The sequence below is a fragment of the Eschscholzia californica genome, unplaced genomic scaffold (assembly GCF_041429995.1).
Source record: "Eschscholzia californica isolate CP2 unplaced genomic scaffold, dmEscCali1.0.p SCAF_5, whole genome shotgun sequence".
Lineage (NCBI taxonomy): Eukaryota > Viridiplantae > Streptophyta > Magnoliopsida > Ranunculales > Papaveraceae > Eschscholzia > Eschscholzia californica.
In genome coordinates, this window is record NW_028238472.1 from 6066431 (window position 1) to 6085199 (window position 18769).

General features: G+C 35.1%; 1 protein-coding gene and 1 long non-coding RNA gene across 10 annotated transcripts in view; both read left to right on the forward strand.

The window, feature by feature from the left end:
* LOC147536572 (LOW PSII ACCUMULATION protein (DUF1995)) overlaps window positions 1-16424 on the forward strand; it is a 32737-nt gene extending 16313 nt beyond the window's left edge. Inside the window, exons 1-11 of one of the 8 annotated variants that reach the window (XR_015225128.1) lie at window positions 12432-12591; window positions 13288-13467; window positions 14037-14084; window positions 14416-14455; window positions 14543-14643; window positions 14769-14961; window positions 15046-15144; window positions 15261-15378; window positions 15503-15645; window positions 15738-15826; window positions 16122-16424. Coding sequence is in view for 4 of the 8 variants with exons in the window: in XM_086640020.1 (XP_086496146.1) it covers window positions 12526-12591; window positions 13288-13467; window positions 14037-14084; window positions 14416-14455; window positions 14543-14643; window positions 14769-14961; window positions 15046-15144; window positions 15261-15378; window positions 15503-15623 (966 nt within the window). In the remaining 4 variants the exon portion in view is untranslated. Of the gene's footprint in view, window positions 1-12387; window positions 12592-13287; window positions 13468-14036; window positions 14085-14415; window positions 14456-14542; window positions 14644-14768; window positions 14962-15045; window positions 15145-15260; window positions 15379-15502; window positions 15646-15737; window positions 16011-16121 lie in introns of those variants that run through there. The other 7 variants (XR_015225127.1, XR_015225130.1, XR_015225129.1 and 4 more) reach the window with 7 other exon arrangements.
* Window positions 1051-9974, forward strand: LOC147536573 (uncharacterized). Of its 2 annotated transcripts, none has more exons than XR_015225131.1 (3): window positions 1051-1171; window positions 1892-2071; window positions 9652-9974. It is a non-coding gene; the product is annotated as an uncharacterized LOC147536573 (long non-coding RNA). The 2 variants fall into 2 exon arrangements; XR_015225132.1 differs by lacking the exon at window positions 9652-9974 and adding an exon at window positions 7713-7842 and having other exon boundaries at window positions 1892-2870.
* Window positions 16425-18769: the final 2345 nt, after the last annotated feature.

Genomic DNA, 18769 nt, shown 5'->3' on the forward strand with positions numbered 1-18769 from the left:
CAGAATCTACCAATCCGTTCGAAGCGTAGTGAACTTTGAATATAGTTACCCTCAGTCGTCTGTAATCTAACCATTTTCGGAAGAGGGTTGATGATGGAGACTTCGACTCTTGAACGACCATATGAAGACCATTTTAGAACTTCCTCCTCTTTCGCCGGAATATATGGACCAATCCCACTAGCTAGAAGATTAATAGTTTTTGCTGTCAAATAGGTATGAGGGAGATCATGGAATTGGATGTTGAACCAAGCTGTTTCGAACTTATGATCAATTGGAGATTTTTGGCTAGTGCATTGTTCAACCAAGAAAATATCATCTTTTATGATCCAAGGTGCTTTAGATAATACTAACCTCATTTCTCCGAGAGTGGAGATTTTCGCCAAAAATAAGTTGGGTTTTAATTCCGACAGCACATACTGGAATGGCAGATTCCAGACATTCTTCAATTTCCTATCCAATAACTCAGATGAGAATGTTTTGTAAGAGAGTACCTTAATCACACAGTGATGCTTATGATCAAAAACTAGTACATCATCTTGTGTTCCCTGAATAGTATGAATTTCTGGATCTTCTGTGGATAAGGCAGCCAATTCCGCAAGAAAACCCTCCTCATCTAAAGTCGCTTGTGTATTGTTAGTATCCATTAGTGAGAATTTCGTAATAACCTCGATTACTCAATCCTTTACAAATTAAGATCCTGAAGACCACCTAAATAAGAGATCCTGAAGACCAACCAAACCAAATAAGAAATCCTGAAGACCAAATAAGAGATCCTGAAGACCAAAAAAACCTTGTAGTTGCTATTAGTTGAAGCAGTTGTTGAAACTTGAAATCATTAACAAAGAAACTAGTACTACCTTGCGAAATTCAGCACATCTTTAGAGGATTCGAATATCCATCAAGTGAATATCTTAACTAAAAACTTTAGGCTTTTGTATTTTATTAAAAAAAAATTGAATTGACTGTATTATTGTTTTTGCTAAAACTGGGACCAGGATGAAATAAAACAAATAAAATATTGTGTTCTCCCCATCTTTACTTCCATCTTTACTTTTATTCCTCAATCTTGGAGCAAACGGGTGAGAAGAAAAACAGAAACTAGAAAATGCGGTTGATGGAAAGTTCAACCATTTCTAGGGCTCCTAATGCGATCTCTACTCTCCCTCATCAGGTATTAAATAAACTCCCCTCATCTCATCAGATAATTTGGTATTCTTCACTCAACACTTTCTTCAAATTCTAAACTTAATTGAACTTGATTTTTTTTAGTTTGAGAAATCTAAGAATAATATTTCTCAAATTCTAAACTTAATTGTCATTGATGTGATGCTAGTCTGTTATCTGTTAATTAATTATTCAGCAATAGAATTTGTTCCAGAGAGAAGAATAATATCATATTTGAGTCTCCAGAAATTTACTTTATTTTGAGTGTCATCTTAAATTCTAAATAGTTACTTTAAATCTTTAATTATGTTTCTATTGCTAAATTCATTATACCCATTGTTAAGTTTGTTATCTTCCTAACTCAAAATTAAATGACAGTAAGCACAAAGGACCTAGATATTATATTCTTGGTTACCCGTTACCAGAGTACTCTTTTCCCATTCCATATGGGATTATTCTCACACGATCCCTCACGTATGACGTTCTTTGAGCCTAACACATGTTATTTTATTGGTGATGTGGAGCATGTTTGATTGTTGGACCTATCAGGTGTGAGTCTAGTTGTGCTTCCATGTTAAGTTTGTGGTCATCCAACTCAGAATAAACGGGCACTGAGCGGAGAGTAGCTAGATGTCACATTCTTGGTTATTGGAGTACCTTTTTTCATGTGGGTCTATTCTCACATCTGGATTGAACTGGTTATGCCGATGGATGATTTTTTTAATAGGTTATAAATCGATCAAGCTTTCGTACGTCGAAAAGTAGAAGTAATAGTTGCAGAAGAAGATACTCAACGTCTAAAAGGTACAAAAACCAGTTTGTTACCCGGTCAGTTTCAAGTGATGATAGTACTCTTCTAGGGCTCAATGTGACATTTCCTGAAGATTATTCCGAGCTTATTGAACAGGTAAACATCTATTTTAAATTTTGATAATTGAAGGATTATTTAAAATATAGTAAGATAAAGCAAAGTGGTTATCCATCCCTCTTGATGGATATCAGGCTGATTAATGACGGACGTATACCCCTAATGTACTCGATCACATGGTAGCTTACCGCACATCGCTACTCGTAACACGTACTAGAGTGATTGGTGTAGTAGGGAATCACTAAGTCCTCGTCATCTAATCCTTCTGAAGAACAAAAATGATTTGGGGACTCCCTAATCATACTCGCAAGTGTACTCCCCTTCACATGGGAGGGTATTTTGATCTTTTCAATCTGACAAAAACTGTGAAAAGACCAAAATAGCCTTCCTCATGTGAGAGGAAGTACACTTGGGAGTAGGGTTTAGGGAGTCACTGTCACCTTTGTCTGAAGAAAACAATCAGACAGGATGGTTAAGTTTCAGTCTTTCCACCATATTAAAAAGTTTGAATTTATTTTCAAGACATCCTGGTGAAGATGGTTCTAGGCTTTGGAGATGAATTAATCCCTAAAGACCATCAATTGAAACAGATTTGTGGGGAAGAGAATTAACTTAAAAGATTGGATCTTTAAACCTCAAACTAAATCAAATTCGGATCATACTGTAGTTTCCCCTAAACCAAATCATTTTACATCAACACACAACATAAAAGATTACAGTAAGAAATATGAAACCCTAGACACAAAATCTATACATGACCATGATGTGTAAGAAATGAAATATTACCAAGAGAAAAACTAGTTTGATCTAAATAAACTTTCATGGAAATACAAATAATGTAACAAAACACTAAGAACTGAACTATAACAGAACTTAATAAACAAAAGCTGAAGTTTAACAAAACTTATCTCTATATTAATCAGCAAAGAAGATAAGAGGAAATACAAAACAAACTCTTGTATTATTGATTGATCGACTAGGACTGCAAGACACTTATTTATAGCTCAAGTGAGCTGGACTGTCTCCTATTATTACTCCACTAAGGGATTTGACTCCTACTATTTCTCCGTTAACCAATTGACTAAATAAACCAACACAACTAATATTCGTAGTACATAGAAAAGACTTCCTGAAATGTAGAACCACCTCTGACCAAGTCAGATTTAAGAAAGATGATGCACTAATTTGTAACACTCCCCCTTAGTGCATTTTCTCTATCAATTAGACCAAGTGCTGCTCGAAACTCCTCAAACTTAGCCTTAGAGAGTGCCTTTGTGAAGCCGTCTGCAAGTTGTTCATTTGTGCGTACTGAATGTAACTCGATTTCCTGATTGAGTACCTTCTCTCGAACAAAGTGATAGTGGATAGCAATATGTTTCGTTCGAGCATGAAACATTGGGTTTCCAGCAAGTTTAATTGCACTTTCATTGTCACAATAGATGGGAACAGGGAGATTGAAACATTGATTAACATCCTGGAAAAGTTTGGTGAGCCAGATACACTCTTGGGTAGCTAGTGTGGCTGCAACATATTCAGCTTCTGCTGTTGATAATGCCACTGTATTTTGTTTCTTGCTGCACCAAGATATGACTGCCGAACCAATACTGAAACAATAACCAGAGGTTGAGCGTCTATCATTTACATCCCCAGCCCAATCAGCATCAACATATCCTTGTAGAGAAAACCCTTCATTTGGTTGATAGGATAATCCGTAATTTAAACTTCCTTTTACATACCGTAGTATCCGTTTTGCCACAGCCATATGACCAACACACGGTTGATTCATAAATTGAGATAATATTCCCACAGAAAAGGTAATATCGGGGCGAGTGATTGTTAGGTATAACAAACTCCCCACAAGTTTTCGATACTCGGTCACATCACTTAGGAATTTCCCTTCATTCTTTTGTAGCTTCATCCCTGGATCCATGGGAGTGGTTGTGTGATTTGAGTTTTCCATACCAAAGCGTTTCAAGATTTTTATAGCATAACTTCTTTGGGACAGAAAATAACCATTTACTTTTTCTAATTCTAAACCAAGAAAGCAATTAGCTTCACCCAAGTTTTTCATTTCAAAACGAGTAGATAAATCATCTTGAAGGCGTAAGATTTCAGATTTATCATCCCCTGCAATTATCATGTCATCCACGTAAAGAAGAATCATTGTGGACAGTGAATCTTTCACCTTAACAAAGAGACTAGGATCTGAATTTGATGGGGAAAAACCACAAAATAAGAAGTACTCAGCTATCTTACCATACCAAGCACGAGGTGCTTGTTTAAGACCATAAAGTGCCTTCTTTAGTCGACATACATGATCAGGAAACTTCTCAGAGGCAAACCCAGGTGGTTGTTCCATATATATATCACGGTCTAATTCACCGTAAAGAAATGCATTTTTTACGTCGAATTGCCAAAGTTTCCAACCTTTGTTTGCAGCCAAGGAAATGATAGTTCGAACAGTGACCATCTTTGCAACAGGACTAAAGGTTTCCTCGTAATCAAGGCCATACTGTTTAGAAAACCCACGAGCAACTAGGCGAGCTTTGTGCCTTATAATGGTCCCATCTGCTGCCTTCTTTAGCTTGTAAACCCACTTACATGTAATAAGATCAACTTGCTTTGGCTTAGGTACAAGATCCCAGGTTGAGTTCTTCTTGAGGGCTGCAATTTCGTCTTTCATTGCACCTTCCCAATCAGCATTTCCTTGAGCTTCACGGTATGATGTAGGCTCATTATCAAATGTGTCTTCAAGCATAAAACAAGAAGTAATAGTGCATTCATTTAATTGAACTTCATAATCGTTTAAACGATTTGGCAACCTTGTTTGCCTTGACGTTCTCCGTACCGTAACTTCACTCTGTTCAGCATTTTCATGTGAATGAGGATCTAATCTCCCCCTTTCAGTGGAGTCCACTTGTGTAGGAAACGAGTCAAGATTTGACTCAATAAGTGGCACATAATCAGAAGTTTCTTCATGGGCAGGAGTTTGATATAAAGTAGACACTTCATCAAATACAACATCACGAGATGTAATTATCTTCTTAGTATCAGGGTCCATACATCTCCAGCCTTTCCTGTGATCATCGTAACCAAGAAAAACACATTTTCTTGCTTTTGGGTCAAGCTTAGTTCGACTATGTTTAGGTATGTGTACGTAGCAAAGAGATCCAAATATTTTGAAGTAACTCACATTAGGTTTGGTACTATATAACATCTCAAAAGGGGATTTTGATGTACCTGGCCATGGCGGTAGTCGGTTGATCACATGACAAGCACACTTCATAGCTGCTGCCCACAACTCTCGGGGAAGATTTTTATCATGTAGCCAAGATAAAGTCATTGTTGTTAGGTGTGCCAACTTGCGCTCAGCGACTCCATTCTGTTGTGGGGTATCTGGACATGTTAATTGGCGATGAATACCATGATCCTCGCAAAATTTAGTAAACTCATGAGATTGAAATTCACCCCCATTATCCGTGCGCAAACACTTTAAAACTGACCCAAATTTCTTCTCTATAGTCTTCTTGAACTGCATAAAATTAAAGAGAGCTTCACTCTTGTTCTTCAAAAAATACACCCAAGTATAGCGTGAGTAATCATCAACAATAATCATCATATATCTGAAACCACTATAACTTGGTGTTTTAGTTGGTCCCATGAGATCAGAATGTACAAGTTCGAACATAGATGATGCACGATTAGTTGATTTCTGAAATGGAAGATGATGTGATTTGCCATATTGACAACCGGCACAAACCACATCATGATGTGCTGTTTTAAATGAAGGAACACCTTCAAGTAGTCTATTCTTCGATATTTGTTGCAGCAATTGATAACCAACATGCCCAAGTCGGGCATGCCAAAGTGAAGCACTAGTATTATTACTTGTCTTCTCCACATAGGCTTCGCTAGCAGATAAGATGTACAGAGAATTTATCTTCTTTCCAGTGAGTAAAACATCACCATCAACACACTTCAAATTTCCAAGAATTTGAACATCATTTGGACCAAATAAAACATACTTACCTGAATCAGTGATTTGCGAAACTGAGGCGAGATTCTTCTTTAACCCTGGTACTTGATACACATCTTCAAGAGTAAGACCTTCGACATTTGAATCAGTAGCCTTAACATTGAACTGACCTTCTTTCATTACAGGATGTAATGAATTGTCAGCTGTAACAATTACTCGCTTTCTCGAATGAGGACGAAGATCTGAAAGTAGTGTAGCATCACCAGTAGCATGATGTGAGCAACCCGAATCAACAATCCAGTCCTTTTGGTAATTTATTGTGCTGATTTTATCGATACTTGTTCCATTTTGGTGCATAATGGAACCCATGTTTTCTGGTTCATTTATGACCTCAATAGAAAAACAATTATCCCACTTTGGTTCATCAACATCACTGGTTTCTTGTGCTACATTTGCCTCTGATTCTCTAATCTTAACACGACAATTTGGTTTAATATGCCCTGGTTTGCCGCACCTTTTGCAAATAACCCTTGCACGACAGTTCAACTTTATATGTCCCACCTTCCCGCATTTATAACATATCAACTTGGAGCTGTTTGTTGACTCCACTTCAGCTTTATTCAGTTTACTAGTACCTGAAGTGTATTTTCCAGCACTTTTGAACTTCCCTTTGTCTTTGGCAAACAATGCATCTTCAACATCTAAGGAGGTCTTCCCAAACATTTGTTTAACCAAGGCTTCCTGGTTGGAGAGAAGATTCTCTAACTCAACAATAGACGGTTGATTCACCCACCCTTGAATAGATGAAATAAAAGGCATGAATTCTTTCTTTAGACCGCGAATTAAGTAGCGTCGTAACCTTGCATCACTTATGGGTTCTTCGCTGTCCAACTCAGAAATTTCTGCACACACATTCTTAACCTTTAGAAAGTAATCAGAAATGGACATATTACCTTGGGTGAGGGAAGCAAGCTCATTCTCAAGGTATTGCAGCCGCATTGTGTTCTTCTGGGTAAATAGTCTTTCTAGAGTATCCCAAATTTTCTTTGGAGAATCCAAGTCACGAACATGATCAATAAAGTCCTTACTAATCGAAGTTCTGAGTGCAAACAAGGCCTTCCCGCATTTTATCTTCCATTTTCTTCTTGCATCACCAAGATTAGGAGTATCATCTGGAATAATCTCCTCACTGGAAACAAGATCCCACAAATCTTGTCCTTGAAGGTAAGCCTCCATACATAGTCGCCAATATTGGTAATTGGTACCGACAAGCTTCTCAATGGTCATTTGAGAACCACCATTACTTCCATTCATCTTGGCTGATCAAGTAATACAACTCAAAATTCCTTCTTCACTGGGTAATACTATCAAACACTTGGTTGGCAACAAGCTCTGATACCATGTAACAAAACACTAAGAACTGAACTATAACAGAACTTAATAAACAAAAGCTGAAGTTTAACAAAACTTATCTCTATATTAATCAGCAAAGAAGATAAGAGGAAATACAAAACAAACTCTTGTATTATTGATTGATCGACTAGGACTGCAAGACACTTATTTATAGCTCAAGTGAGCTGGACTGTCTCCTATTATTACTCCACTAAGGGATTTGACTCCTACTATTTCTCCGTTAACCAATTGACTAAATAAACCAACACAACTAATATTCGTAGTACATAGAAAAGACTTCCTGAAATGTAGAACCACCTCTGACCAAGTCAGATTTAAGAAAGATGATGCACTAATTTGTAACAAATAACATAAACTAGTTTGATGAGACACTTTTTCATTTAACCTTTCTCGCTTGGATGAGGTTCCTTCATCTTCACTGGTGAGTGCACCAATAATTACAATTGGTAGTATAGTCTTGTTTCATTTCTTGACATTTGAGAATGTTTTCTTTTGTTTTTTCTCTTCTTTCTCAAATTCTTTTGGCATGCAATTATTTCATAGACTCCTCACACAAACTGTCTTCTTTATTAGTTGTTCTTGAACCCGCTTAGCTATGGAAGTGAAGGTGCTGAACTTTTTTTTCTTTTTTTTTCTTATGAATTTTGATTGCACCTAAAGAATTTGCAATATTATTTACAGTATAAAAAGGTATACGAATTAGATTAGAACTCTAATCTCTTCTTTGCACGATTAATTCTTTACCAGAGACATTTTAAAGAAATTTCCTTCTCTCAGTTTGTACAAAGTAGAATCGAAGAGATTTCATCTCGAATATGGGTTCACCTTGATATTTAGACGTCTTCAATGATTAAATGTACTTTATTTCGTTTCGTATTTTCGGGAAGATATTCTTTCGTGAGAAATAGAAGTACATGTTAGGGCATCTCTAATGTAACACCCAATTTTAGATATTTTGAGTGCCACATGAAATGTTAGAGGTTTTTTTTTTGTATTTTTTCTTTTCAATGCAAAACCTAGTGAATCTTAATAGAAGAACACTATGTTTCGTAAGATATCTGTTATGGTCTAAACATTTTTAATATTTAAACTAAAAAAACATTCTTTTTTGAAAACTCTAGAATAACTAATGATATTTATCTATGAAAATAGTTATGTCAAATAAGTAAATAAAGTAATTTTAGAGATTTTCATTGGAGACACAAAGAATTTAGAAGCTCTCTAGTTTGCCAACAAAAGATAAAACTAATTAGTAATAATATTATTAAAATTTGACACATAAGACTTACAGAATTTTAGAGTCAGACTGTCAGACACTGGAGATACTATTAGAATCTACCGTTCCAGACATACCCTAATAATGGGATGCATTGAGAGAATGATTTTTAAGATTGTTTTCTCTTCTAAATAAAACATTTAGTTTTAAATGAAATAACAAAAAGATTATCTTATTTAATAAGAAATATATTAATTTGTTTTTACTAAAATTTATAGACTCAGTGTAATCAGTTACTCAATCGGGTTAAGATATGCATTATTAGTTAAGAAATCTTTATTGATTTTTTTTATTTCTATAATCAATACTTTGAGATTGTCCAAGAAATATTTCATTATTTTTATAGATTTCGATGGTATCTACAATGTTGGTGGTAGGGCTATAAAAACCCACAAAGAATAGAATAAAACCATTCAACAATTTCTCATTAGAAGAAGATAAGAAAAAAAAAAGCAAACATGGTTTACACTGGTAAGCTCTCTAAATTTTCTACTAAATGTCTTGTTGTATTAGTTTTATTCCTCCATTTTTTATAACGAAGGGACTAATCCAAGCTTGGAATGGACGGTGTAGATTCAATCCATTTCTCATGCCATGTATTTTAACACAATGGACTCGGCTTGACCCACTTCTTTGGGCAATTAACATGTTTGTGTAATATGTGAAAACAATCATCTTCACTATAATTTGATGGATAAATATAATATTTCACTGATATGACTACGATCTTGGCGATTCAACTCTAGTAATTGAGTTATGTGATTTGGCAACGAAAAATATTGTACAAATTTGATATCTACAAAGCTTTAATTTCTTTTGATGTAAATCTGTGGCGGCTAATCTCAAATTCTTTTTTTTTGTAAAAAGTCCAATTTAGTTCAGTAATAAAGCATACATTCCTTTACTCGAAAAACTAGATGTTGAATCTTACTGATTAATTGATTGTTAATGCAGCTCCGTTTAATTGGCCAGAAGTAGTGGGAATGCCAGGAGCCCAAGCAAAAGCAATCATAGAGAAAAGTCGTCCAGGAGTAAAGGCCATTATAATACCGAAAGATAAAAAAGTGACTAAGGAGTTCTCTCGCAACCGCGTTTGGGTGTTTGTTAACTATGACGCTCAACAAACCGTCGCCTTGATTCCTAAGATTGGATAAAAGGACATCAAGTATGTCATTTGTTTAAATAAACCAGATTACAAGATCTGTGTATCAATGAATTGAGCTTAGCAATCTAGCTAGCTTTCTATTAGAATAAAATGAATTATCTATATCATAAAACAGAAGGGAAAAATGTTGATATTGTCTGGAAGTCCTTCCCAAAATTTAATGGTCTTTGGTATAGGAAGAACAACGTTTAGTAAAGGCAGTGCATTAGATAGGGAGATCAAGCCTTTTAGGTTAGGGAGAGATAAACACTATTTCTCAAAATATCACAAAATTAAACATTAGTCCTCCCTAAAACTATGTCCGATCACAACTCAAAAGAGAAACCCTTGAAACCTATTCGACCAAAAGAGTTAGAAACCCCTGAATCTGTTCGTTTGGATCAAAGTGAGAGAGAGAGAGAGAGAGAGAGAGAGAGAGAGAGAGATGGAGATGGAAACCCTAACCCTAAATTACTAACACAACACTCAGCTCCATAGAACTATTCATACCTCTTGTTATTGCTTGATTTCTCCATTGATTTTTAGGGGTTTAACATTGATTACAGTAACTTTGGAAGGTTTCGCTTAGCATAAACAAAAACTTATGAATGAAAATAGTGAAATTTCCATTCAGAACCACTGAAGAGTTCAACAAATTTCGTCCAGAGCGGGTGAAAAAAACATACAAATTTCAGCCGAGTCGGCCGAAAATTGGTGTCTTTTTTATTCGACCCAACCGAAAATTCTTTACTGGAACAAAAACAACCTAAAACCTTAAAAATATTTGTTCAACCATAGAGGAAGACAAGAAAAAGATTTTTATTTACTTGAGACATATTAGCTTCATTTTATATGTCTTTGTTTAAGTCGATGTCCTCGTTTAAGTCGATGTCCTCGTTTAAGTCGATGTCTTCGTTTAAGTCAAAAGACTCTTTTTCATGATGTAGCTTGCCTCCTTCGTTAATGGTGGTTCCTCATTTGTGAGATCTTGAGGCATCATTAAAAGCTTGTAAATGGAGGCAATAAATAAATGTATTTTGCAAGCTTTTTAACACTAACGGTGATGTTGATAGTAGTGATCCAAAACTATAAGTAAGTAGAATATTAGATTTATCGTTAATTTTTATCCAAGTCCTCATATATTAACATTATTTATCATATGACTTATAACGCTCTCCTTATGCTAATTTGGTAAAAGAAGAGAAAATACATAAACAGACCTTTTTAACGCACTACATATACCAGATATCGTTCTTCCTATACCAAAGACCTATTTAAAATATAGTCTTTCATTTTTTTTTTTGTTGAATTAAATATAGTCTTTCTTAGAAATAAAATAATCTCTTAAAAAAAAACAACCGTGTTCTTCTTAGAAATAAAATGACTAATTTAAGAAAAAAGAAAATGAAAGATATAATTAACCCAGAAAATCAGGAAGTTAGGATTTCCAAAATATAACAATGATATATATGAAAAGTCAGGTCTCATATTTGGGGAGAGCGCCTAGAGCAATACTATGGGGCGCTTATAGAAGCACAGGGTTAAAATTTTGTCAAATTCGATTGATACAACTATTTGTGCCCTAGGACACGGGATACACCCTAGTGTCTCAATAAATGATATAATTAGAGCATCTCCAATGGGACACTCAATCTCTAACACTTAGAGTGCCACATAGATTTTTTGGAGTTTTTGATAAAAAGTCATCTCCAATGGAACACTTTATTAGACACTCTAATATGAGGTGGACACATTTATTATAGAGTGTCTAGAGAGAGAAACTCTAAAATGAGAGTGTCTACTTGAGACTCTCTAAGTGTTACTTTTAAATTTCAACCAATAGAAAATCTTGCTTTTCAACTACTTTTTATCTATTGAATTGAAAAAGGACATGTATATTAAGTGTAGACACTTTAGAGATCTCCATTGGAGACCAACAAAAATTAGAGTGTCTCTATATTGACATTTAGGAAAGAGAATCTCTCTTGGCCCTTGACAACTAGGACTTTTAGAGTGTTTGTTAGAGTGTCCCATTGGAGATGCTCTTAGGCCGGTGTTACGGGGAAAAAATAATTTCCAGGGTGCGAAGTTTTGTGCGGAAACAAAATTAATTTTGAACTTTTTGTTTCCTACAAACAACCAAACCCTAATTCTTTTCAACTTCTTTTCTCTTCTTCCTTTCCCACTACCACCATCAACTCCGTCGAGATTTGGTATCGTCTGAAAATCCAGAGGAGACCAGATCTTGTCTGGTTTTGAAACCAGACGAGCACCGACGAAGGGGCTCCTCCCCTTCGTCGGAGATAGAGGTAGAAGCCCCTTCGTCGGAGATAGAGGTAGAGATGATAGAGAGTAGGGAGAAAGAAGAGAGAGAAGATAAGATCTCGACGAGTTTTTTCGACCGACGATTATGCGGCGACATAAAATAGAGGGTTTGTTTGGGGGAAGATTTTTGGTTTTCCACGTTTTAATATTTTATTCTCCGATTTTTTTTTTTATTTCCCGATAACATCCACCACTAATATCTATACGTGGTGTTAACGAAGTGTAACAATAGTTAGTCGCTTAGAATATGTAAAATGGGTGGTGAGTGGTGACATTAAGCATCCCATCTTTACTTTGTTGTTTGCTTTTATTCCTCAATCTTGGAGCAAACGAGTAAGAAGAAAAACAGAAACTAGAAAATGCGGTTGATGGAAAGTTCAACCATTTCTAGGGTTCCTCATGCAATCTCTACTCTCCCTCATCAGGTATTAAATAAACTCTCCCCATCTCATCAGATAATTTGGTATTCTTCACTCAACACTTTCTTCAAATTCTAAACTTAATTGAACTTGATTTTTTTTAGTAGGAATACCTTTTTAGTTTGAGAAATCTAAGAATGATTGAATTATTAGTATTGTCATTGATTTGATGCTAGTTTGTTATCTGTTAATTAACTATTCAGCAATAGAATAATATCATATTTGAGTCTCCAGAAATTTACTTTATTTTGAGTGTCATCTTAAATTCTAAATAGTTACTTTAAATCTTTAATTATGTTTCTATTGCTAAATTCAGTATACCCATTGTTAAGTTTGTTATCATCCAACTCAAAAATTAAATGACAATAAGCACAAAGGACCTAGATATTATATTCTTGGTTACCCGTTACCAGAGTACTCTTTTCCCATTCCATATGGGATTATTCTCACACGATCCCTCACGTATGACGTTCTTTGAGCCTAACACATGTTATTTTATTGGGTGATGTGGAGCATGTTTGGTTGTTGGACCTATCAGGTGTGGCCATGTTAAGTTTGTGGTCATCCAACTCAGAATAAACGGGCACTGAGCGGAGAGTAGCTAGATATTACATTCTTGGTTATTGGAGTACCTTTTTCCATTTGGGTCTATTCTCACATCTGTATTGAACTGGTTATGCCGATGGATGATTTTGTTAACAGGTTATAAATAGATCAAGCTTTTGTACGTCGAAAAGCAGAAGTAATAGTTGCAGAAGAAGATACTCAACGTCTAAAAGGTACAAAAGCCAGTTTGTTACTCGGTCAGTTTCAAGTGATGATAGTACTCTTCTAGGATTCAATGTGACATTTCCTGAAGATTATTCGGAGCTTATTGAACAGGTAAACCTCTATTTTAAATTTTGATAATGGAAGGATTAGTAAAAATATAGTAAGATAAAGCAAAGTGGTTATCCACCCCTCTTGATGGATATCGCACTGATTAATTGGCGGACGTGTAATAACCATGAATATTATATTTAAGGCCTCTCTACCAATTGGGTTGGTTTTGAATTAGATGCCTGCATGTTTAACACGGTATAATATTTGAGCCTCTACTCTCATTACATATTGGGTTAATTCTTATATTCCTTTTTGGGCTAAATACACTTTCCGAGATACTTAAACAAATTAGAAGTTTATCTAGAGACATATCTTGATGTCACGTTCATAGGTGTTTGTTCTAGGTTATGGATCATGCCTATATTTTTGTTTTTATTGCTTTTACTTCATAGTAACACTAATTCATTACGGCTCAAAATTGGGTTATCAGCTCTGTTGACGTCAATGTAACTCCATATATAGTCGTACAAGCATAAAACTTTGAGGCTTAACTATTGCACACTGACTAAATCATGAACTTCAATGTAACATTTCCAATGTTTTCTTTGAATTTGTGATTTTATTGACAGGCGAAAGAAGCAACTAAATTGGCTTTTAACGATGACAAACAGTTGATGGTGAGTTATGAGGAGTTACTCGAAACAGTGTCACTGTCTTCTATTGTTACCCCTCTATCTTTAATCTTCTTGAGTTATATCCTCCTTACTCGTGCCAAATCTTTTTTCATTTGCTGTCCATCCACATTTTGATGTTATTCCTCTTGCATGATTTCTTTTGAGCCTTCGGCTTGCACGAAAGTGTTTGTCATTTCGTCCATGCATCTCAACATCATCTCATTCAAGTATTTTTTTACTAAGGTTGTCTCATTGTTCCCTTACTGTAATCATTTTCTCATATGTTTTCCATTAACTATTCCATAGTTTGTGACAAGGAAATATCTGCTAACAGGAGATTGAATTTCCCACTGCTGGACTTGATTCAGTACCAGGTTTTTTTCTTTGTTGTTGCTGTATTTCTTACCCCCGTTCTACTATGAGTTTAAAATCAAATTGATTTACATTTATACTGGTCTTAGGCGATGGTGAAGGAGGAAACGAAATGACCGGAAGTATGCAGTTAATACGAGAATTCTGTGACTGCTTTGTAGCTCCAGATAAAGCGACAAGAACTAGAATCGTATGTTTATAAATATAATCTCCAATTCTGTAGTATAGTTTGCTCATTGTTGAGCTTTTTGTCGACCTCCTCTGCTCCCAACTTGTAGCTTCCATATTTATATCATTATGTAAAATATATTTCAGTTTTTTCCGGAGGCAAACGAAGTGGAGTTCGCGAGAAAAATTGCATTTGGAGGAGCTTCATTTAAGCTGGATTATCTAACAAAACCATCTTTTTTTGAAGATTTTGGTTTCGTTTCTAAGGTCAAAATGGCAGACCGAGTCAAACCAGAGGACGAAACATTCTTAGTTGCATATCCGTATTTTAATGTCAATGGTAGTTCCGACTTCTGAAAACTCTATCATACTCCTCATTTCAGTTGTCGTTTTATGATGGTTTGACTTTTGTTTTGTCATTCAGAAATGCTTGTGGTAGAAGAGCTTTACAAAGAAGCAGTTGAAAATACTTCTCGTAAAATGATTATATTCAATGGAGAACTTGATCGTATAAGAAGTGGATGTATCCTTCGCCTATATCTAGTCAATTTCGTACTTTGTAGTAGACTAGTAGTCTTGAAGTGTTTTGATATAGTGAATGGCTATTTTCTTTCGTTACATCACTTAACACAACTCAAGATTATCCACCATTCTTTTACCCGAAGCTGGGAGCACTTACAAAGACCTTCTTACCCAAGATGGAGACTGTTTATTACATTCACAATTTTAAAGGGCGAAATGGAGGAACACTTTTCAGGTTTGTTTAGATCTCAAACAAATCTCAGAATTCTTCCTATGACTTCCGATTTTAATTTAGTGTGAGTAGTAGAAAGCTCGTAAAAGTATCACTAAGACAAGTCTTCTTGAATTTGTTCATGAAGGTGCTATCCAGGACCATGGAAAGTTCTAAGGAAAATAAATGGTAAGTTCATCTGTTTAAACCAGCAGAAAGTGATGCCATCCCTCAAGGAAGTTGCCTTGGATATCCTCCCATCGGCTTAGTCTTCGAGATCAATATTCTATAGTAAGTATTACAGATACATACATACATATCATATAATTGCATAAAATATGTCTCACTACATAACCCATATCGATCATGCACCCATTTCGCAGATTTTCAATTAGATCACTGCTAGATCATTGATGGCCAACAAGTATGCTGCCTTTGAAAGTTTGAGGAACAAATGATGCAACTACTTCAGGTGTTCCTTCAATTCTTCAAGAAATTTGTTTCATGAGTTCTATGTTTTTTGCAAAATGCCATGCGCCTAATAGAAAACCTAGACATGTTTCGGGTTCATTCGAAGGTTTTTTGCTACGAATCTCTTTCTCTCAAGCTCTATCTTTTTAGTGTTTAATATATTTCTTTTATCTTGTTTAATCCCCGTATTCTAGGAAGAACAAGAAATTCTCGAATGCTTTTTCGTCAACCACATCCTTCTGTTTTAGTTTACCCATATGTTTTCTTCCATAAATACGTCAATGTGGCTTTCTCAGGAGTTTGTAGTTTCTTTTTACCAGCAAAAGTATCGGTTGGATCGTATCTTTCAAGCAAAGGTACGTCCTCTAAGCACTCTTCTTACTTTTCCCTCTCATTTTCGGCTACGATATAATACAATGTAGTCCTTTTAGCGGATATTGTTTCCTTCCTCATGAGACCCGTGTTTTAGTGTAAATGGTTCTTTTGTTTCTTGATTTGCACATTAATTTATCTGCATTTATTGATCTTTTCTGATTTCTGCTTCACCAACATGTACCATGTAATTTTTCCAGACAAAATAAAACTACCACTTATCAGTGTGTCTTGATTTGTATCTAAACATTCATAGTTGATCGAATAATTGTGTAAAATCTCATGATTTAGAACCATGTGCATACGACAACATTGCCAACCGTTGAGACTTGGAACATTTGGAATGATCATGACAAGAAACACAACTCAATTGTATGACCAACCATGCCTTTGTTTTTTTTATCTCAACCAAAAAAAAAAAACATGCCTTGTTTTGCCATCTTTTTTTTGAGTGACCATTACGTCATAACCAACCCTAAACGACCTGACCATTAAACAACTATATCCAGGGGCGGAACCAGAAAATATTGTTAAGAAGGGCAAAGGTGAAATCTAATAGATCAAATTATGTCCTTTGGATTGGCGGGACATAAAAATTCAGTGGGAGTCAAAACTATTCTTAAAAGTCAAATTTTGAGAATCAAACTTTTTCGTTAAAAAGCTAAATGTTGAAAGTCAATATAAGGGCCAAAATTCAAAAGGAAGATGAAGTGGAGGAGATTTAAGCTTGGTCTCCAACATGGCAATGGAAGTGGAATCTTTACTAAATTTGAGAGCGGGCAATTGCCCTCCACTCCCACCCCCTAGTTCCGCCCCCGACTATATATGCTTTGTGTCAACACTTGGTTGTCCATGGGTCGATAGTGTTGAGATAAACTCCCACACAGGTCCCAGGTTCGATTCTTATAGGAGGTGGAATCCATTGTCATTGAATTTGGATTATTAAAGGTAATTAAGTGTTTTTGGCTTTAGGCGCCTCTAGGCATTTGGATAGGATACTCAACCATGAAGATAAAAATTCCTGGCATGGATATTGCCGTATTGGCCCATTGAGTCTAATTGTTATCAAGTTAGTAAGATAGTAGATTTTATAATCTATTGCATACTTGGGGAACCTATGTCATGTTCTTGAGTTGGGCTTATATTTGCTTTTCTTTGTTTTATAGTGTTCAAATCTTATTTTCTATTTCTTTGCAAATTTTGGCCTTTAGATAGACATTTCAATCTCTAGGCAGCCTCTAAATTTAAAATGTAACCTAGTGCTAGAAAAACAGACATAAAAACAGTGTGTAGGTAATCCTAAATAACATTTAAAAAGAAAAATTTATGTAACAATACAAGATTGTGACACTGATTTATATAGGAATATAAAATTAAATACTTTAGATCCAATTTAGATGGTACTCTAAATCGATAGAGAAATATAAATGAAATGGAGAAAGAGTGAAAAATTGTTGGAAGAATTTATATACGGATATAAAATTAAATACTTTCTCCTTTTATTAATATTTTGTACTCTAAAATTAAATACTTTTATAAATGAATAGGCCGTGTGCACGGATGCTACGGTGGTAGTTACACATAATACACTTATTGGTCCCCTTATTTATATTTGCATGTTAACAAGAACAACTTTTTTTGTTTTGTCATATTTGGATCATGATAGTGACCAACATTAATATTACAGTTTTTTTGGTAACTCGTAGCTTACTTTTTGTTTGAATGACTATTTTAGTAAGTTTAGAGAAAAATAGACTTTGGGTGCTCTATATTTGGAAGGATTTATGAATATGTAAGTATCATCATAATGGTTAATGTAGTCTCTAAAATAATAGAGATTGTGAAACTCTCGAATTTCTTTATCTAAGTTCCGTTTATCCCTACACTGCTTCTAAGAGTCTCACCATTCATTTCTTGGAGAATATGTTTGAAAATCTCTAGACTTTTAAAAATAGAGAGTAAGAGACAGATAGGTGGTCTAAGAGGCACTTGGTCTAGATTTCTTCATGCTTAAAGTTAGCCAAAGTTGTACCGACAAGGCTACACAACCCACTTCTTGGGTTTCCCACTTGAACGGAGAGAAACTCTTGTGTTCTCTCACATGCGGTTCAAGTGGGAGTCTCAGGAGGCGGATTGAGTATACCTTTTGAAGTTGTACACATACTAGTTCTTGCCTTTTCCTTTTGGTGGTTATTACTTGTTTTACAAGCATTGCAAAAGGTTCAAGCAAAATTTTCTCACAAACACTATTGGACCAAAGGTTTCTCGGTCCCCTTCCAACAATCTCACCGTCTATTTATTCCTCAGTGATGTGTATTTTCAAATTTCAAGACCTCAAAACTCAAATTGATAGTACATATTTTAAAAAAATTGATAGTACATAGGCAGTCTACTTTCAACAACAAAAAGAAAATCTACTATTAAGATGGTCTAGATTTAATATTCTTTTACAAAAATTAGGTAATCCATTATCCATGGTTCGTCTTGAAACCTCACTACAATTAACCTACAAGATTTGTGAAGTGATAACAAATTAATGTAATTAATCACAACTTAGTTAAAAAAATAAATT